The following is a 22822-nucleotide window of genomic DNA, read 5'->3' as shown; positions in this document are numbered from 1 at the left end:
AAGAAAGTCACTGCGATGGTTAATGCAGTCTTTATAACAGTAACAATTGTAATTTACCCTTTCCCACCTTCCAAGTGTCTGACTTGAAACTGTATTTTTTTATTCAAAATATTTGCAGCGGATGCGGATAATGGACATATGCAGCGTACACCTGAAAGCACAACATTTTATAAGAATTGGGACTTTTAATGATGTTGGTTTGCACATATAGGGGCAAATATACCAATATGTCCCTTATGCCAGTGATGAGTAGGATTTTTTTACCGCCACTTATTACTGAAAAATTTTTTTTTCTTATGGACGGTATTTATAAAAAAAAATATCGCTGAGGCACCTAAGTGATACTCCAGTGTTTCACCGATACTGGCATGGAGAGGTGAGAGATAACTCTGTAATTTGTAGGACCAATTTTCTTACTTGTGCACATGTGTGAGCTGACTCATGCATACACAGCAGAACTAAAAACCCAGATTCAGCTTCAAAATTCAGTTCCACTAATTAAAATGAAAATAAAAACAAAATTAAGTTTAAAAGTAGGTAAGTAATGTGTTAAAACATGTTTTAAAGTTGGAATCTCCCTCCTGAGATGGTGATAACAGAACAATTATCACAACAGTACTTGTTACATAGGCTTCCCCATGCAAAGGAAACTTACAGCCAGCAGGGTTATCAAGATAACATTGTTATCACTGGTGGTAATCCCTTACTTGTATTGGATGAAGTGACAACTAATGCTGGCAAAAATATCCATAGTAACAAAATGCTTGTGATGTGATGCAGTACACATTGCCTACCACAGGTAACATGGTTTAGCTATTCATAGGCCACCACTAATTTGATGCAATTGACAGGTTGGCAAACCATACAGGCAAATTAGACATCCTTAGGGCCATGGCCGGATTAAGGGGGGGGCACAGGGGGCACGTGCCCCGGGCCCCCCTCTCTCTGAGGGCCCCCCGCCGCCGGCTGGTCGGATCACCTGTCAATTGGTGATCCGATTCTTTTGCGGCTGTGGGGCCCCCTGGCGCAGGCGCACACCCCCCCCCTCCCCCCTCACAAAATGTGACAGCTTGCTTAATGTACAGCAGCACCGCGGCTGCTGTACATTCTAGGAGGCTGTAACGGAGCTGCTGCGCATGTGCAGCCGCAGCAGCTCCTAATCCCGGGGCAGCTTCCTAGACCAGAGAGCCGGCGGTGCCCCAGGGGCTGATCAAAGCGGCAATGAAGAGTGTCCAGCTAAACCTGCCAGCCAGAGGCCTGACCAAAAGTGACTGAACACGGGGGGAGGGTCTGTGGGTGACAGGAGAGGGACTGGGTGTCTGTGGGTGACAGGAGAGGGACTGGGTGTCTGTGGGTGACAGAAGAGGGACTGGGTGTCTGTGGGTGTCAGAAGAGGTACTGGGTGTCTGTGGGTGACAGGAGAGGGACTGGGTGTCTGTGGGTGACAGGAGTGGGACTGGGTGTCTGTGGGTGACAGGAGAGGGACTGGCTGTTTGTAGGTGACAGGAGTGGTTATGGGTGTCTGTGGGTGACAGGAGAGGGACTGGGTGTCTGTGGGTGACAGGAGAGGGACTGGGTGTCTGTGGGTGACAGGAGAGGGACTGGGTGTCTGTGGGTGACAAGAGAGGGACTGGGTGCCTGTGGGTGACAGGAGAGGGACTGGGTGTCTGTGGGTGACAGAAGAGGGACTGGGTGTCTGTGGGTGTCAGAAGAGGTACTGGGTGTCTGTGGGTGTCAGAAGAGGTACTGGGTGTCTGTGGGTGACAGGAGAGGGACTGGGTGTCTGTGGGTGACAGGAGTGGGACTGGGTGTCTGTGGGTGACAGGAGTGGTTATGGGTGTCTGTGGGTGACAGGAGAGGGACTGGGTGTCTGTGGGTGACAGGAGAGGGACTGGGTGTCTGTGGGTGACAGGAGAGGGACTGGGTGTCTGTGGGTGACAGGAGAGGGACTGGGTGTCTGTGGGTGACAGGAGAGGGACTGGGTATCTGTGGGTGACAGGAGAGGGACTGGGTATCTGTGGGTGACAGGAGAGGGACTGGGTGTCTGTGGGTGACAGGAGTGGGACTGGGTGTCTGTGGGTGACAGGAGTGGGTCTGGGTGTCTGTGGGTGACAGGAGTGGGTCTGGCTGTTTGTAGGTGACAGGAGTGGGTCTGGCAGTTTGTAGGTGACAGCAGTGGGTCTGGCTGTTTGAAGGTGACAGGAGTGGGTCTGGCAGTTTGTAGGTGACAGCAGTGGGACTGGCTGTTTGAAGGTGACAGCAGTGGGACTGGCTGTTTGTAGGTGACAGGAGTGGGCCTGAGTGTGACTGGGTGTCAGGAGTGGGTCTGGGTCATAATCATCTAATCATATATATATATATATATATATATATATATATATATATATATATATATATAGTCAAAACTGATGTCATTTTATCAGTGTTTCTTTTTTTTTAATGTGCAGTATCAATGCTAGTTTATTAAACAGTATTAGATTGGGACGGGGAGCTGGGTGGCATATGCCCACTGGGCCGGACAGAAAAAAAAGACTATTTTGGGCCGGTCCCAGCACTGGCCCAAGTCTCTATTACTTGGTGGCTGGCCCCTCCTCCGAGACCAGCCACCTTTTATCATTGGCCGCGGATCCTTACGATCCGTTCCCCCCTTCCCCTATGTGTCTCCTGCTATTGGTGTCACATGGGACGTGCACCACAGGACAGGTGGGGGTAGTATGTTAATATAATGTGTGTGTGAGGGGGTAGCATGTTAATAAAATGTGTGAGAGAGGCGGGGTTCTTAATATAATGTGGGAGGTAGGTTATTAATTTAATGGTGGATTGCAGGTGGATGCTAATTATTTAATGGGTGCTATTTTATTGTGGGGTGATGGTGGGACAATTTAATTTAATAGTGGGGTCTATCAATTTAAGATGAGGTGATTGGACCTTAAAATTTAATGCTAGGGTGGTTTGGAAGTTCATAAAGGAATGTGGGGCTGTTTTGGAGAAAATTAGGTCTTTTTATTAAATGTGAATATGAATTATTTAATGCCGTGGATGTGGGAAATGATTATATTTTTTAAATGCCATATAATTTATTGCTGGGACTGTTTGGAGGGAGGAAAATATGTTTATATATTAAAAGGGAATACCATTGTTTTAATGCTAGGGCTGGTTGGAATTTTCTAAAATTTCATGTATTTTTTTTTCCATATAGGGCCTCCAACATTCCAGAATTCAGACAAGCAGCAACTGAGCTAAAGACACCAGCAGCCACAGGTGGGGTCAGTGATAAGAACAGGTAAGAGAGCAGGACAGTCTGCCAACTGTCCTGAATCTGGTCGGGCAGTCCTGAATTTGGGTGACTGTCTCGCGTAGTCAGGATTGGGTCTGACTATAAGGACAGTTGGGAGGTATGTCCTCCTTCACACTGTACTGCATGTGAAGGCAGAGTTGTGTGCACCTAATAGTAGTGCACACTGTATTGTCTGTGCATTTGTATAAAATGATAACCATGTTACATCATAGGGGCCCCCCTGTCTAAAGTGCCCCGGGCCCCCCAGAGCCTTAATCCAGCTCTGCTTAGGGCAGCAGTAGTTGGGGTGCAGAATATAAATGGTCTCAGTTTAATTTAATTTTTTTTTCCATTTATGATTTTATTTCTTTCTATTTAGTCCTTACCAACTACCAATTTGTTCCAATAAATAAAAATGAGGGTGGGATGTTGGATTCAGGGACATGATCATTAAGGTGCTCAGTTGGTAATTTTAGGAATATCTGCTAAAAAAAAAAACCTTGGGCACTTACTACTCTATGGGGTAAATGTATTAAAGTGCGAGTTTCACAAATCGCTGAGATTCAGCGACAGTGCTCACTAAATTTAAAGCGGAAATGTGATAAAAGTAGAGATGAGCGCACTCGGATTTATGAAATCCGAGCCCACCCGAACGTTGCCGATCCGAGTCGGATCCGAGACAGATCCGGGTATTGGCGCCAAATTCAAATCTGAAACTGAGGCTCTGACTCATAATCCCGTTGTCGGATCTCGCGATACTCGGATCCTATAAATTCCCCGCTAGTCGCCGCCATCTTCACTCGGGCATTGATCAGGGTATAGGGAAGGTGTGTTAGGTGGTCCTCTGTCCTGCTATATCTCGTGCTGTTCAGTTCAGTGCTGTGCTGTGCTGTGCTGTGCTCAGTCCAGTGGTGCTGTGTCCTGTGCTCTGTCCTTCTGAGGTCAGTGGTGCTGCTGGGTCCTGTGCTGTGTCCTGTGCTCTGTGCTTCTAAGGGCATAGTTATTTCCCCAATATTCCCCTGTGTTTAAAAAAATACCAAAAACTAATTTAATTTTTTTTTAATTACCACAAAATTTGCACAACCAATCCTGCAGTATAAGCCCATTGGTACTGCAATATTACCAAGTTCACACATTCAGCAGTAAAAGTCCATTGGTACTGCAATATTACAAAGTTCTCACATTCTGCAGTATCAGTCCAGTGGTGCTGTGTCCTGTGCTCTGTCCTGCTGAGTTCAGTAGTGCTGCTGGGTCCTGTGCTGTGTCCTGTTCAGTCCAGTGGTGCTCTGTCCTGTGCTCTGTGCTTCTAAGGGCATAGTTATTTTCCCATTATTCCCAAGTTTTTAAAAAATAAAAAAAAAAGTTATAAAAAAAATTAAAAAAAAAAAAAAAAAAAAAATAGTAATCATAACCAAATTTGCAAAACCAATCCAGCAGTATAAGTCCATTGGTACTGCAATATTACCAAGTTCACACATTCTGCAGTATCTTGTGCTACATATAATGGAGACCAAAAATTTGGAGGATAAAGTAGGGAAAAATCAAGACCCACTTCCTCTTAATGCTGAAGCTGCTGCCACTAGTCATGACATAGACGATGAAATGCCATCAACGTCGTCTTCCAAGCGCGATGCCCAATCTTGTAGTACCGAGCATGTAAAATCCAAAAAGCCCAAGTTAAGAAAAAGTAGCAAAAAGAGAAACTTAAAATCATCTGAGGAGAAACGTAAAGTTGCCAATATGCCATTTACGACACGGAGTGGCAAGGAACGGTTTAGGCCCTGGGCCGTGTTCATGACTAGTGGTTCAGCTTCACCCACGGATCTTATCCCTCCTCCTCCTCCCCCCCCCTACAAAAAATTGAAGAGAGTTATGCTGTCAGCAACAAAACAGCAAACAACTCTGCCTTCTAAAGAGAAATTATCACAAATCCTCAAGGCGAGTCCAAGGGTGTTGGTGGTTGTCAAGCCTGACCTTCCCATCACTGTACGGGAAGAGGTGGCTCGGGAGGAGCCTATTGATGATGTAGCTGGCGCTGTGGAGGAACTTGATGATGAGGATGGTGATGTGGTTATTGTAAATGAGGCACCAGGGGGGGAAACAGCTGATGTCCATGGGATGAAAAAGCCCATCGTCATGCCTGGTCAGAAGACCAAAAAATGCACCTCTTCGGTCTGGAGTTATTTTTATCCAAATCCAGACAACCAATGTATGGCCATATGTAGCTTATGTAAAGCTCAAATAAGCAGGGGTAAGGATCTTGCCCACCTAGGAACATCCTCCCTTACACGTCACCTGAATAACCTTCATAGTTCAGTGGTTAGTTCAGGAACTGGGGCTAGGACCCTCATCGGTACAGGGACACCTAAATCCCGTGGTCCAGTTGGATACACACCAGCAACACCCTCCTCGTTAGCTTTCTCCACAATCTCCATCAGATTCAATTCTGCAGCCCAAGTCAGCAGCCAGACTGAGTCCTCCTCAATACGGGATTCATCCGAGGAATCCTGCAGCGGTACGCCTACTACTGCCACTGCTGCTGTTGCCTGCTGTTAGTCGGTCATCTTCCCAGAGGGGAAGTCGTAAGACCGCTAAGTCTTTCACAAAACAATTGACCGTCCAACAGTCGTTTGCCATGACCACAAAATACGATAGTAGTCACCCTATTGCAAAGCGTATAACTGCGGCTGTAACTGCAATGCTGGTGTTAGACGTGCGCCCGGTGTCCGCCATCAGTGGAGTGGGATTTAGAGGGTTGATGGAGGTATTGTGTCCCCGGTACCAAATCCCGTCGAGATTCCACTTAACTAGGCAGGCGATACCAAAAATGTACAGAGAAGTACGATCAAGTGTCCTCAGTGCTCTAAAAAATGCGGTTGTACCCACTGTCCACTTAACCACGGACATGTGGACAAGTAGTTCTGGGCAAACGAAGGACTATATGACTGTGACAGCCCACTGGGTAGATGCATCCCCTTCCGCAGCAACAGCAACAGCTGCATCAGTAGCAGCATCTACAAAATGGCTGCTCGTGCAAAGGCAGGCAACATTGTGTATTACAGGCTTTAATAAGAGGCACAACGCTGACAACATATTAGAGAAACTGAGGAAAATTATCTCCCAGTGGCTTACCCCACTTAGACTCTCATGGGGATTTGTGGTGTCAGACAATGCCAGTAACATTGTGCGGGCATTAAATATGGGTAATTTCCAGCACGTCCCATGTTTTGCCCACACCATTAATTTGGTGGTGCAGCATTACCTCAAGAGTGACAGGAGTGTGCAGGAGATGCTTGCGGTGGCGCGCAAAATTGCTGGACACTTTCGGCATTCAGCCAGTGCCTACCGCAGACTAGAGGCACATCAAAAAAGCATGAACCTGCCCTGCCATCACCTCAAACAAGAGGTTGTGACGCGCTGGAACTCCACCCTCTATATGCTGCAGAGGATGGAGGAGCAGCAAAAGGCCATTCAGGCCTACACAGCCACCTACGACATAGGCAAAGTAGTGGGGATGCGCCTCAGTCAAGCGCAGTGGAGACTGATTTCCGTGTTGTGCAAGGTTCTGCAGCCATTTGAACTTGCCACACGGGAAGTCAGTTCCGACACTGCCAGCTTGAGTCAGGTCATTCCCCTGATCAGGCTGTTGCACAAGCAGCTGGAGAAAGTGAGGGAGGAGCTGGTAAGCCATTGCGATTACACCAAGCATGTAGCTCTTGTGGATGTAGCCCTTCGTACGCTTTGCCAGGATCCGAGGGTGGTCACTCTTTTAAAGTCAGAGGAATACATTCTGGCCACCGTGCTCGATCCTCAGTTTAAAGCGTATGTTGTGTCTCTGTTTCCGGCGGACACAAGTCTACAGCGGTGCAAAGACCTGCTGGTCAGGAGATTGTCCTCTGAAGAGGACCGTGACATGCCAACAGCTCCACCCTCATTTTCTTCCACATCTATGGCTGCGAGGAAAAAGCTCAGTTTTCCCAAAAGAGGCGCTGGCGGGGATGCTGATAACATCTGGTCCGGACTGAAGGACCTGCCAACCATTGCAGACATGTCTACTCTCGCTGCATTGGATGCTGTCACAATAGAAAAAATTGTGGATGATTATTTTGCTTACACCATCCAAGTAGACATGTCAGACAGTCCATATTGTTACTGGCAGGAAAAAAAGGCAGTTTGGAAGCCCCTGTACAAACTGGCTCTATTTTACCTGAGTTGTCCCCCCTCCAGTGTGTACTCGGAAAGAGTTTTTAGTGCAGCGGGGAACCTGGTCAGTGAGCGGCGAAGGAGGTTGCTTCCTGTGCTCTAAAACTACTGTATTGTTGTTTATATTTTATAAACACTACACTTGAAAGCTTGAGTCTTTCAATGAAAAAGTAACTGTCCATTGCACGAATATTTGCAACAGGGACAATTTTAGGGTTAAGAAAGTCAACTAATAAGACTTTGAGGCTGTCTGTCTTTATAAACACTACACTTGGGAGTTGGAGGAGGTATTGTGGCCCCGGCACCAAATTTACTACCGGGGCCACTCCACTGTGCAGTCCATATTTAGGTGTATCAGATATTAAACAACGGTGACAGTTGATGCCCAATTTTTTAATTATATTGTTGGCGCTGTAAAAAATTGTGTTCCGAGCACACCACACTACGCAGTCCATACCCTTTTTTGGTGGAATTCTGACCCGTGGGTTTTTTTTTTAATTATATTGTGGCCTCGGTACCAAATTGTGTACTGGGGCCACCACACTACGTAGTCAAGATAGATAGATGCGTATCATAGATAAAGTACATTCAGTGTTGTGGGGCAAATTGAAAAATATTCAAAATGCACTGATATTATCAAAAACAAGAGGTTTTCACACGCTGAAACTCCAACTTGTATATGATGGAGAGGATGGAGGAGCAGCCGTTTGTGCAGTGTAATGCAGACCTGTTGAAGGTTTTTTATATATTTTATTGTGGTGCCCAGTGCCCACTACTCTACGCAGTCCAGATACTACTTTTGGGTGTAATTCAGACCTGTTGAAGGTTTTCTATATATTTTTTATAGCAGTGCCCAGTGCCCACTACTCTACGCAGTCCAGATACTACTTTTGGGTGTAATTCAGACCTGTTGAAGGTTTTCTATATATTTTATTATGGTGCCCAGTGCCCACTACTCTACGCAGTCCAGATACTATTTTTGGGTGTAATTCTGACCTGTTGAAGGTTTTCTATATATTATATTGTGGTGGCCAGTGGCCAGTCCTCTACGCAGTCCAGATACTATTTTTGGGTGTAATGCAGACCTGTTGAAGGTTTTCTATATATTATATTGTGGTGGCCAGTGCCCACTACTCTACGCAGTCCAGATACTTTTTTTGGGTGTAATTCTGACCGGTTGAAGGTTCTCTATATATTATATTGTGGTGGCCAGTGGCCAGTCCTCTACGCAGTCCAGATACTATTTTTGGGTGTAATGCAGACCTGTTGAAGGTTTTCTATATATTATATTGTGGTGGCCAGTGCCCACTACTCTACGCAGTCCAGATACTTTTTTTGGGTGTAATTCTGACCTGTTGAAGGTTTTCTATATATTATATTGTGGTGGCCAGTGGCCAGTCCTCTACGCAGTCCAGATACTATATTTGGGTGTAATGCAGACCTGTTGAAGGTTTTCTATATATTATATTGTGGTGGCCAGTGGCCAGTCCTCTACGCAGTCCAGATACTATTTTTGGGTGTAATGCAGACCTGTTGAAGGTTTTCTATATATTATATTGTGGTGGCCAGTGGCCAGTCCTCTACGCAGTCCAGATACTATTTTTGGGTGTAATGCAGACCTGTTGAAGGTTTTCTATATATTATATTGTGGTGGCCAGTGGCCAGTCTTCTACGCAGTCCAGATACTATTTTTGGGTGTAATTCAGACCTGTTGAAGGTTTTCTATATATTTTTTATTGTGGTGCCCAGTGCCCACTACTCTACGCAGTCCAGATACTATTTTTGGGTGTAATTCAGACCTGTTGAAGGTTTTCTATATATTATATTGTGGTGGCCAGTGGCCAGTCCTCTACGCAGTCCAGATACTATTTTTGGGTGTAATTCAGACCAGTTGATGGGTTTTTAATTGTATTGTGGGGAACACTCCTCTACGCAGTCCAGAAAGATACCTCGTTGCAACGTTTTGTACTAAAAAAAAAAATTTTATTGTGAGGTGTTAGGTGTTCAGAATAGCCTTCAAATTAGTGGAAATGATTGTTATTGAATGTTATTGAGGTTAATAATAGCGTAGGAGTGAAAATAAGCCCAAAAACTTGATTTTTTACACTTTTTAGTTTTTTTTCTAAAAAAATCCGAATCCAAAACCTTAAATCCGAAACAAAACGTTTCGGCAGGTGTTTTGCAAAACAAATCCGAACCCAAAACATCGAGAAAATCCGGATCCAAAACACAAAACACGAGACCTCAAAAGTCGCCGGTGCACATCCCTAGATAAAAGGCAAAACATGCCACTTTATATTTGGCGGGCAATGTCGCCAAATATCAGCGATTTGTGAAAATTGCACTGTAATATATTTACCCCAAGGAGTTGTTGGAACTATGACTCATTGTATATGTCAGTTTTAAGTTATTGATTTATGCAAAAATTTAAGCAAATAACATGAGCGGCTACAGCAAACACATGGACAAAACAACCGTATGTGCAGTGGCGGGCTGGCCCGAGGGGCAGGGGGGCATCGGCCCCCCGGGCCACTCGGTCAGGCCGCTATTAGGGCCGGGGGGTAGGCCAACAGGCAAAATACAATTTTTTTCCCCCGCGGCCGCATCTGATGACATCAGATAGGGCCGCGTCAGCGCACAGGTGGCCGCATCACATGACAGGGGATGCGGCCGCGTCATCAATGATGCGGCCGCATCCCTTTTCATGAGATGTGGCCGCCTGTGTGCCCCCCGGCCACGCCTCTCCCAGCCCACGTCTGCGTATGTGCTTTGTATAGAGCAGTTATACAAGTGGTCTCTAAATGTTTGTTGGTCAGCCTACTTGTGACAACAAGAAATATTGTCTCAAAGGCTACAGGGTAGATAAGTGCTGTGTTTACTGTACGTCTATGTAAAAGTGTAGTATACAAATGTATATCTGCTTAAAAATATCAAATTCACTGTTAAAAATGCACCTTAATAAGTATCCCAGTCTATTTAAACTAAGTAAACCATCTGGTAGGACTTAATGCAGGCTGGCATATGGGACAACGTGCTTTGAAAATGCTTCAAGCATTTCATATGTAAAGAGACTTTGATGCCAAATCTGCCAGTGTATAAAAACTGCAGCAGTATAATTAGTTGGAAAGGTGATACCCTCAGTATCAGTTGGCATAACGTCTAATTCCCTGTCTGCTTTTTGTCTTTTAAATCTTGTTAGTAGATAAATGAGGAGAGCTATCTGCTTTAGCTCTGATGTGATTTAAAATGACAAATACATATATCCCCATTGAATTGAACTTACTTTATTTTTTCCTACCCAAGAGCATAGTAAGAACTTCCACTGCTACCTGTTGGCTCCCATTAAAATGGAGCAATATATGGAAGTTAATTGCATAGGACAACATCAGACAGAAAAAATAGACACGGCTTTATGGTAGTGTATACATGAAAGGTTTATAATTCTTATTTGTTAGATCAAAAAGCCATTTGGCTCATTCTGGATGCTCAGGGCTAGTTTAATTTACATAAGCTGATAAACAAAAACCTCACAAATAAATTTAATTACCCAAACTGGCAGATCCCATTGGAATAGACACATTGATAGTTACAAGCATTTATTTGTGTTTGTCACTCTTGTTACTATTTATCAGCTTTCTTCTCCATCCTTTACAGAATAGTAAATGGTTTAAGGCCAGTGCTTACCTACTGGTGCTACAGCACAAACTATATTGTGGTCCAGTGAATCTCATTCTCATGAAATAGCTACCATAATCATTTCTGGCACCTGTGAATCTTAGATGTTGTGTATGTTGATTATTAAAATGTTAACATATTGTCACGAGCCACGGCGGTACGCCGCATCCTGGCGTGCTCTAGCAGGCGGGGCGCGTGCTCTAATTTCTATGCTGTTTTTATTCTTTGGGATTATCCTTGCTGCATAGATGTAGGAGGGTGTAGGGACATCCTCCAACTCCAGGGGGAGCTCTCATATGATTTAAACTGGTTTATTTATATTTTTATACATGTTTCCTGGCTATGTTATTACCTATGCCAGTTCTAGCTAGTAATTAATTAGCGGCTTCCTGAGGCTGATTGTCAGCCCTGTTCTCCTCTGTCCTGATTGGCTCTCAGTAGTATTTAAGGCAGTGAGGTCTGAGCTTCTGTGCTGTTTGGTGTAAACCTTCTGGATTGAACTACTGTGTATGACCTTTGCCTGTTTCTTGACCTTGAACCTCTGCTTCTGACCCCAAACTATTGATTGAACCTGTATTTTGAACCTCTGCTTCTGACCCCGATATTACGCCTGTCTCTGGACTCAGAACCTGTGCCTGTAACCCCTGACCTTGGTTTGTTCCTTGGATGTGTTGTCGGCTGACCCTTGCCTGGACCCCACGCTGCTGTCTGCCATAGCACTCTCTTCCTGGGTTCTCCTTGGCCAGTACACATCTCACGACCCTCTGTTTGTCTGCAGCCAAGTCTGTCCCCACCACTAGGGGCAACAGTGAACACCAGACTTCAGAGCAGACTCTGGGTTTTGCTGTACTGGCTGGAGGGGTTCCTAACACATATCCTACATCATTTTCACATTTACATGTCATTGAGACACAGGGCCTGTTTTAGAGCTGGACAAAAGTCCAACTGCCAGACATAAAAATCTGTTTTCTTTGAGCGCGCATATACAGTAAAACAACATGGAATTTAGAGTATAGCATAAGTTGTACTTACAGCCCCCTACGCCTGGAGAGGCAGAATGGCTACATGTAGACACAACTGATTTATAGTAAGGGGTGCACATGGAAGTCTGGCACACTCCCTTGTGGTGTAGTCTATTCTGAGTAGGCCACGTATTTTAATACAACTGTTAGGATGTCTCTTGCAGCTACTTGAGTCTTGGTAGTGTAAGTAAATTTACTGAAATTAACTTCATTGGTACAATGAAGTTCATTCATAGCTCACAAGGGTCCTTTTTGCAAATAGTCAATTAGAGCACCTTGGCTCTGATTGGCTGGAGCGTGAGAAAACTACTGACGTATGAAACCCACATGGGTTGTAGCGATGTCAATTGACTTAATTGATACCCTGTAATTCATTCATAACCCATGTGGCTTTATTCAAAAGTAGCCAATCTGAGGAGAGCTGCTCTGATTGGCTATTCATGGACAGGCCGTTTTTCCTTCAATCACGTTGCAGCTCCTCTAGGTGCAAGTTGTGGGTCATCCACAGGGATTTTTATTTTTTGCCTTTGGATTTCTTCAAGAACAGAAAAGACCTATATGAAATTAATTATGCAAATAAACATAACAAAAGGAATTGTGAGTGTTTATTTATGATGTGGTGTCTTTATTTACTATTATTTTAATGTATGAAACTACAGTTTCCAGTGGTACCATGCTCTGTCGGCCATGGGCATATTGGCAATTGTAGCTGTTCAAGTGCCACAATATTGAATCAGTTAATGGCTACCAGGGCTTGTGGGGACTTGTAGTCCCACACACTAAATCAGTTTTCTATTTTTTTTCAACTTTAGCTTATTACCCCAACCCTCGCGGGTTTGTAAGGGTCCAGAACTATTTAGTACAGGGCTGATTTTCCCTGGCGGAGTGGGCTGCAATATTTTTTTGTAAGTAATTTCCACAGGGATTCAGACCCACTATAACAGGAGGACTCAATGTTGTGGCTCTCAGGCAGCATAGTAGGACAAAATATTTGTGATGAGCTCCTTATTATATATACACAAATAATGAGTCTCTCTGCAAAGTGCTTCTAGACAGGTACATTCTAATAATGTATGTACCGGTGACTTTAAAGTGCCAATATACATGACTACTGTATTCTTTAGTTCAAAGTAGAATTACACCTAAAACTGAAAATCCAGTTTTGGGTGGAAAATCCTAGGTAAAACCATATACCAAAAGACTACTTACCTGGGGTCAGATGTTCAGGATATCTATGAATGAAATCCACTAGTAGCAGCAAAAAAGACAACATATGGCCCTATGACAATGCTTTATTAAGATGACCATGATATGATAATTGAGATCCAAGGTCACCGGTGGCTTTACAAACAGTGCAGTATTTATTTTGCAATAACCTGAAACTCACACATTACCTGAAACTAATACACAGAGGGTTCCTCACTCCACATCAGTTGTCCCAACCCTAAGTTAATGTTATAATTCACAAAATATACAATATCTAATGGGCCCCTAAAGCTAGGAAAAGCTGGACAGAAAGGGGCATGACTACGTTAAGAGAGGAGCAGGGAATAGGATATTATTAGGACTGCTTAAGCCCTGCCCTGAATTATCTTCATATTTAGGTGGTTTAAATTTAGATCAAAGAGATATGCTGTTCCTAGGCTCACTCGCCCCATCTTCATGTGAAGTTACAGAGCAGGAATTTTGGACACTCTGATATACGCCCTGGGGTATGTGAATGGCAGTAGTCAAAAGTGGCTTTCACTATTTTGAGAGCTATTTACATACAATGTTACAATCAAGCAAATAAAATACTGTCAACGAGTGTGTGGAACTGTTTACCATGAGCAATTTAGCTTCCTCTGTATTTTGATCAGTCATTTATACAGTTGTGCTAAGCACATAATCTATTGGAGGATGTAACATCCCTAAAATCATGCAAGTCACTGTATTAAAATACATTTTCACCTGCCTTATGTGTCATCATCACAGTGTCTATCTAATCTTGTACCACACCTGACTTAATGTACTGTTTCTTGAAATAGAAGTGCATTTCAGTATTAAATCACTGGGGGGATTCATCAAACTCGATTAGACAGTCATTCCAGCTATAAACTCCAGCCACAGACTAGACGTTAACTTAGAGGTTATTCTGCCGAACTGTATTGCTTACAGAATATTTCACTAACCCCATTTAACAAATGTAGAATTGCTCAATGGTCAATTATCCATTTCCTACATTGTCCTAAGGCATCCGAAACACATACAGAACACAGTCCACTAAAACGATCAATATTGCATTCCAGCTCATTGTATCTTGCCATCAAGCATTAATTGTGTTAAGTGCAAGTGCTGGCAGACCGTCTGTTTTTAAAGAAGGAGATTTCAATAGATTTTCCAATCCATTTCTTGTTTACGAAGAATGAAAGGCTGAAATGTGAGACTTTAAACTGAATTTGAGTTATTTTGAGGGGCAACAGTTGGAAAATGAGAAAACAAATCTAACACTATATCAGCGTTGTTTCGAGACGAGTGACTACATCCTGATGCACAATATCTGGAACCAACAGGCTGTTGCTACTACAGTAATTCAATAAGCAACATAAATCAGGATAACAAATGCTTTGAATCAAAGCCATAAAGTGGAACAGGTACATGCCCTTTGCTGCTCAGACAAATTCTAAAAATGAATATATCCCTTGCAGAGTCAGTATCAGGCACAGGTAATGCAGAAAATACACATCACTGTTAATAGATAATCAAAAGGCATAAATGCAACCAAACAGATTTAGTTTGGAAAGTATTGTATTAATTTTTTTACAAATAAAAAAAACCCATCCATTTTGTAAGAGGATATGAATACTTTGTAAAGCCAGGTATATCGCATTCAGACATGGAAAAAAATGTTTGTTCTTAAAAATGATCAGTTTATCCTTGAGGTATTTGTCTGGGGAAGGAATGCAATAAGAAGGGATTACTCACCCTGTCCTGTCTTCCATACTAATGAGGAAATGTAACATCTTTTGGAACCGTCTCTAGTTGAATATATCAGAACAGCTGTATATTACTGAAAACTCCCCACACTGAACAGGCCAGGATGAGATAGAGGTAACAGACAGATGGTTAGTAGAATGGACCTATCACTTCCAAATAAATCTTCACTGGTGTAGAGTCAAACTACATTCCTTTTGGTAAAAAAATTTATTCATTTTTAATTACCTTTTAATTTACCCACCCCAAAGCTACAGTGTAAGCTACTCCTTAAAGATGCCCTATCGCTTGTACACAGGGAAGTGGCCACTATTTTATAGACTGAAGCAATATTTAAGAGACATGCAGCTTAACTAACTCTAGTGCTGCCAGCCTAGACAGGTACTAGCAACACTGGAGGGTGTCACCCCACATTTACTATTTCCAGCGCTAGACTCTGCCAGCCTGGCTTCTGGCACCATCGCAGGGAAACCTGCAGCATGGGGACCCTCTGACATAATGCCAAACCAGCACAAGACTGGAGTTCCTACGGAGATCAGATCTGTAAAAAAAAATGTGGGCTCCCCACACCCTAGATTTATCCAGCCCCACACTGATAGGACTAGATCTCTTCCCACAAACCTGGGGCAGTGGGTGTGGGGTAATATTAATTTATTACATGTATAAATGAATTAGCCCTGGTGCATTACAGGTCCTAGCATGCCCAGGCTGCCATTAGGTGGAGTATTTGGGCATGCTAGCGCTTACAGTACTACAAAAAGCAGCATACCCATGGCTTCCAGGGCATGCTGGCAGTTAGGAACCACAAGTGCTAGCATGCCCTGGCACCCAAGGTCCACTGGAACCTGTAGTGCAATAAGGAAAAATTTAAATAAAGCACAGATACAAGTGTAAAAATGATTTTATTTGAAATCGAACACCCAAAACATCCCTCATTTAAACATGCTTGGGATAGACATAAGGATATCCTTACAAAGAACTAATGATCAAATATGGTTTGGGGTTACCACAGGTTAAAAAATGGGCAGACTTAATGGGCCAAGTGGTTCTTATATGATGTAAAATTCTATGCTTCTCTTTATTTCTCACCTAGATCCAGGCTCTTCATCTCCAATAAATCCAGGGATCCTTGGCTTGGCAGAGTAAAACACCCTCATACGCAACACTATACTAGCTTCTAAATGTGCTAACATTTTAGATGTCGAGATTTTGCATGCGCAAACATTTTGTATGTCAACATTTTAAATGTGCAGACATTATGACCATGTCAACAATGTCACAAATCAACATTTTAGATGTTGACGTTTTGCACGTGTAGACATTAGGAATGGCGACATTTTAAATGTGTAGACTTTATGAACATGTAGACATTTTCAATGTCGATATAATGAATGTAGACATTTCATACCAAACCCGCCTTCACTGTGGATAGGCAATGGGTCCTTTTTAAGAATGGATTCACACAGCCCTTGGACAGTCTACGAAAATCATTCATGTTATCTTAAGAGGATAAATTAGTAAGCTGAAATTTTGTTTAAGTATTTTGAATGCACACATTATAGTAAAGCAACATTACATACTAGGATTAATTAAATGTTAACCTTCCTCAGGAGTAGCCTTGTACGGTCTGTGAAAAATACAAGACCTCTGAGAGTAATACCCTACAAGACAGTCGCACCTCTGGGAATAATACCCTACAAGACAGTCGCACCTCTGGGAAGAACTATAGAAGTTGTGGCACAAATTTCCCCTGAATATCTTCAAAAACTGACTAGAGTTTCAAATGTCTGCAAAGCTCTAATTGCTGCAAATAGAAGATTCTTTAATGTAAAGTTATGACATTATCAATGTATTGACTATATTTTCAGGACAATTTAATGGTAATAATATTTTCAAAAACCAATAAATTTATTAGTGATTGTAAACTTTTGCATGCTAGTGTGTGCTAGCACGAGACAGATTGTTTGTACAAACGTTTCTGAAGTCATCGGGGAAAATCCACTTATTGGAAATAGATTCACTTTCCTTACTGAATACTAAATATTGAAAAATAAAGAAGAATGAGTCTGATTTTCAAAGACACAATCACAATCTTTAGTGGTTATACAAATTATACTATTCTCTCTACCTGTAACTATAGGCTACAGTCAGAGGCAAGTGGTAGAGGAGAAGTACACAAAGTATGGTAACATTATAATGCTCACTCTTGTTTATGCAGCGTTTTAGACGGACATCATCCCACTTACGTGGCACACAGGGCTCCTTATTAAATCAGGACTATATACTGGGATCAGAGGGAATATACTGGGATCAGAGGGGATAGCACGGCTGAAGCTCCATCTGCTGGTGTTTGTTGAAGTATGTTGAATGAATGCGTATACATATACTGTCATGTACATGCTAGTTTTAGATCGCTTCCTTTATGTATTACTGTACCAAAAATGATCTTACCAGAAATACAAACCTTACTATCTCTCTTTATATACAACCATGTACACCCAATGCAATGTGTTTTACAGTTCATCTTTCGTTTTGTTTAGAGTTGAACAATTGTTTACAAACTAAAATAATGCAAAATATTTTTTTTCTATGTTGACTTTGGCAATGATATGGAGTACTTACTATGTGAGGACAATGGCAACAGCATCGTTGAGGACACTCTCTCCAAAGAGCAGGGTGTACAAATCAGTATCCACGTGTAGTTCATGGAAAATAGCCAGCACCGTCACTGAAATAATCCAAGCAAAAGCGCTTAGTAATTATTTTTATAATTATGCCATCAATGACAAGGAGAAATACGACAATGGACATATATCGTAGCTGGACCGCAGCCAGTGGCCTTTGCACTGTGACAAGCCAGTGCCTTGATATATTCACATTCAGATACTAATATTCTATAAATCAGTCAAAAGAAGATTAAAACAGCTTGTAACAAATGTGAGTGTGTTCACAGTTCCTGACATCTCCTGTTCAGTTATCCTTCAATTTTCCGCAATTTTCCAATCCTAAATAAATTTTGCTCAAGTTAAGGTTCACTAAGCCGTGTTCCTAACATTTAATGGCGCCAACTATAACAGTCGTTAATCACAGCACTGTCCTCATTGAAGCCAACCAGGGTTGCATTATCCTAGATGTCTGTTTCCATTACATTACTATCATGTGCAATGGCCCATAGTACTAACGAGTTGTTAATGAGGCAAGAAAAGGATACTTGACTGTGCGGTTTGCTATGCTCTATAAATGTTAATGTCAGGAATTATGCATAGGTTACACATTATGCCTGGAATTTTCTTAGTCTCTCTTTTAAAGTAAAACTAAATAACAAATAAAATGAGAAATATATGTGGTTACAGAATAAAATATAACATTTGTTTTCTGGAAAATAAACAGGGTTAATTTTTTTCAGAAATGCAGAGTAGAGACTCCACTATCATAAAACAGAGATTTAACCATGGTTCATTCTCGTGAACACTGTTTAAGGACCCACAGTATGTAGGTGATTGGTTCACTTAAGACTCAATTTTACATTCATGCTTCATATAAAATAGATTAATTTTACTCAAATTTCTAATAAAGCTTCTATAAAAAGTAACATTTAATTTTATTATGATTATTTACACCACTCTTCACCATGGACAACAAAGGACACATTAAGCAATATCAGTGCCGATATCTGTAAACTGGCTCAACGTTGCTACATGTGTAGTCATAAAAAACCCCCACCAGAATGAACTGCTCAAAACCAATGAGAAAAAGACTATGGCCCTAATTCATGTTCGGATGTAAGTCTCACTGCATGCCGTATCTAGCATGAAATCGCTCTGTGCATTCTCAGAAACGGTCATTACACAATGAACGCAATTGCATGCAATTCATGTCTGAACGCAAATGACACATATGACTGTCATGACTGGAAGGGCAGGATGGGGTGGATGCGACAAGACATGAATAAGTGCCAACTGATAATGATGATTATCACTACCATTGTTTTTGTATTAATAACTACATGTATGCATGACACTGGATAGCAAAGAACATTTATATGCTAGTAATAGAGTATATAAAAATGCACTGTATGTACAGTACGCATGCAAAAATAAATAAAATTAAAACATTTTTATTAATGATTTTAGTATTATTATTTTATAGAAATTTTTTTCGCATGCTTTCTGATAGGACTTTATATTGCACATAATCATGTACATATCTTGTACATATCTTGCACTGTTTTCTGTCTGTTAACATACGGCATATACTGTTCAAACAGAGTGTACTTACACCCAGATTCAAAGTGAAACATATTTCGAGATCTGCTTGGATTCAAATACGGTTGGAACTACACTCAAGTTCCATGCTCATCTTTTAAACGCAAGTTGCATACAGGTTGCATCTGAACATGAATCAAGCCCTATATGACCCTGTAAGCGATCTTCTGCCAACACTACTAAGACATCTCAATGTGTTCTCTCCAAATCCTGCCAATCAACACTGGGACTGAGCAGCAGGATAGGCAGATGTATGGTCAGCTTCATACAATGACCAGAAAACTATGGTTATGGCCCAGTGTGTGCATCTAGCAATCTGTTCAGAGTAGTGTTACTTTGGAAACTGCAAGATCGTGGTTGGTTATTTTAGGTACATTAGTTATTTTTATCAGAACTTATAAATTATAAATTACAATGTAGACCATATGTAGTGATATAAAAAAGAACATGCATGGGATACAATACAAAGGTATCACTTGAGGCAAACTGCATGATGGTTCTGCTACTAAGTCTTAAAATATGCAATTTTACCTCTTTGTATCAATTCTTCTGTTAACAATATTGTAATTAATAGGACAGCCACATAATAAAATCTAAAAATATTCAGGAATATTTTGTTCAATAAAGCCCAGGCTTTGACATATCTACATATCTACATATTGAACCCATATCTACATATTGAACCCATTTCTTTGTAATCAAGGAAGCTCCCCTACACTATGTGCCAAGTGACCCTTTATTTCTATGGAAACGTACTTATCTAAATAAAAAATACCTGGAATGTAGCAAGTGAGAAACATTGCCCTGTTCTCAAGCTATGGGTCCTCGTTACACACTTTATGGGCGTGTTCACTCACTGACACTTATTTTTTTTTTTTAATATTCCCTTCTGAACACGTTTGAGTTCAAATTTTCTTTAGAATAAGCAGCCAATTACTCACTGTGGGCCTGATTCATTAAAGTTAAAGTAAAAAAAATTGAGTAAGTAATCTCCTGGACAAAACCATGTTACAATGCAAAGGGTGCAAATTAGTTTTCTATTTTGCACACAAGTTAAATACTGTCAATTTTTTCATGTAGCACACAAATACTTGGTAGCTTATTTGTACACTTAAATTTAAAGTTGATATTAGTGTGCTACATGAAAAAATTGACAGTATTTAACTTGTGTGCAAAATAGAAAACTAATTTGCACCCTTTGCATTGTAACATGGTTTTGTCCAGGAGACTACTTACTCAATTTTGGTACTTAACTTTCCTTAATGAACCAGGCCCTCTAAGTGTATTAATATAGACAGCAAACCATATACTCCAACTATTTTGCAAAAAGCTGTAAGAATGGCAAGCTCCAAGATCCTCAAGGTTACACCCAAGGGACCCTTTAACACACTGGGCACAAAACTACCACCTCCAATACTCTATTATAATCTGCCATGGATTTTCACACATTCAATTTTATGCTCATTGTTTGAAACTTATTGTGATTGTTATCACGCTAACAATTCTGCATGAAAAGGATTATATATAATAAATAATTTTCCATCCAGAGTTTGTCATTATCAAAAATAAACTATTTTCCTAGGCCAGGGGTCGGCAACCCCCGGCACGCGTGCCAGACGTGGCACGCTGACCACTTTTGTCTGGCATGCCGGCGCTGAAGCTGCTTCAGTAAAGCAGACGATGGATGATGGCTAAATCCGGTAGTGGCTAAATCCCCTTCAGCTCAGGTACCTTCAGACACCAGGTCATATGACTGCAGCGTTCACATGGTACTCAGTGCAGGCGGGCTGCTGGATATCTTCCCGTCCTGTGTGCTGTGCAGTGGGGAATAAGGTGTGCTGGAGAGGGGGCATTTGTGACTATAGCTGCTGGGCAGAGAGGGGGCAAGTGTGATTAAAGCATGTGGGCAGAGGGGACATATGTGAGCAAAGCTGCTGGGCAGAGTGGGCATGTGTGAGTAATGCATTTTTCTGTAAGAGAGTGGCCTAGTGCTTTTCACCTGCTAGACACGCCCCCAATGATGCATCGCCACGCACCCAATTGTACGATTACTCACAGTTTTGCGCTGACTTTTTTTACCAAGCTCAACTATAAGGGGGGCCCCATGAAGTTGCCCTCCACACACCCAACTGGCACACCTGGGCTTGACTAGAGTTTAGCCGGCACTCTGATAGAAATAGACAACCCCGTGTTTAAAGAGAGCTGTGAGGCCAAATACATTTACATAGACTTAGCTGCTAATCATGTACATCAGCCACTACCACATATGTTTTGTAATAACTTTTCTTACGACAAAGGCCTTTTTGGAGAAGATGGTTCAAACAGACACACACAGGATCTCTTTCCCCCTATTTGGACACAGGAAAAGAAAAGTACATGGCCCCATCTGGGCTGTGGTAATGTGTGATCATGAGGGAATATATACTGGGTAAATAATGTTTAATATGTTCAGTGCTTAGCTCCAATGCGCTTACCGTATGTAATTGTGTATAAGCCGACTTATTCAGCACATTTTTGATGCTGAAAAAGCCCCCCTCAGCTTATACTCGAGTGAACTTACCTGTTCTCAGGACCCTCAGCACTTAACTTCCGCAGTGGAACGCATGTACCCAATTTGGTACCGGGGCCAAAATATATCACCCTCAACTGGTCTCAATTCCACCAAAAAAGTATCTGGACTGCGTAGTGAAGTGGTCCCCACAATATAAAAAAACACTCAACTGGTCTGAATTCCAGTGCACAGATGGCGGACACCGGATGGACGTCTAAAACCAACATAGCAGTTAAGGGCGCAGTTCCTCTTTTTTGTGACTGCACAAACAATTAACGTAGTAATAGAAATTACATTTTTTATTTTTTTTAAATATAGAAAGAAAGAAGGTAGTAATAGAAATGGCAGTTATTCGAATCCCCAGGAGAGTCTAAGTGGGGTGAGCCACAGAGAGATTATTTCCCTCAGTTTCTCTAACAGGTTGTCAGTGTTGTGCCTCTTCTTAAAACCTGTTATACATAACTACACACACTCTGCAAAGCCTTTAAAAATTATATGCGGCACAGGAGAGTACCACTGGATTGGAGTTATACAGCAGTACCACTGGACTTATACTGCAGAATGAGTGAACTTTGTAATATTGCTATACCAATGGACTTATACTGCAGAATGAGTGAACTTTGTAATATTGCAGTACCAATGGACTTATACTGCAGAATGAGTGAACTTTGTAATATTGCAGTACCACTGGACTTATACTGCAGAATGAGTGAATTTTGTAATATTGCAGCACCAATGGACTTATACTGCAGAATGAGTGAACATTGTAATATTGCAGTACCACTGGACTTATACTGCAGAATGAGTGAACTTTGTAATATTGCAGTACCAATGGACTTATACTGCAGTATGAGTG

At 41.9% G+C, this 22822-nt stretch overlaps 1 protein-coding gene across 3 annotated transcripts in view; it reads right to left on the bottom strand.

The window, feature by feature from the left end:
- SLC9A9 (solute carrier family 9 member A9) overlaps positions 1-22822 on the bottom strand; it is a 650964-nt gene that overhangs the window by 494555 nt on the left and 133587 nt on the right. For all 3 annotated transcript variants that reach the window (XM_075201923.1, XM_075201922.1, XM_075201924.1), the window contains exon 6: positions 17773-17878. In XM_075201923.1, coding sequence (XP_075058024.1) covers positions 17773-17878 — 106 coding nt within the window. The remainder of the gene's footprint in view (positions 1-17772; positions 17879-22822) is intronic.

Source organism: Mixophyes fleayi, chromosome 3, assembly GCF_038048845.1.
Source record: "Mixophyes fleayi isolate aMixFle1 chromosome 3, aMixFle1.hap1, whole genome shotgun sequence".
In the NCBI taxonomy this organism is placed as follows: domain Eukaryota; kingdom Metazoa; phylum Chordata; class Amphibia; order Anura; family Limnodynastidae; genus Mixophyes; species Mixophyes fleayi.
Note: the sequence above shows the minus strand (reverse complement) of the source record. Positions and strands in the feature narration are given on the sequence as shown.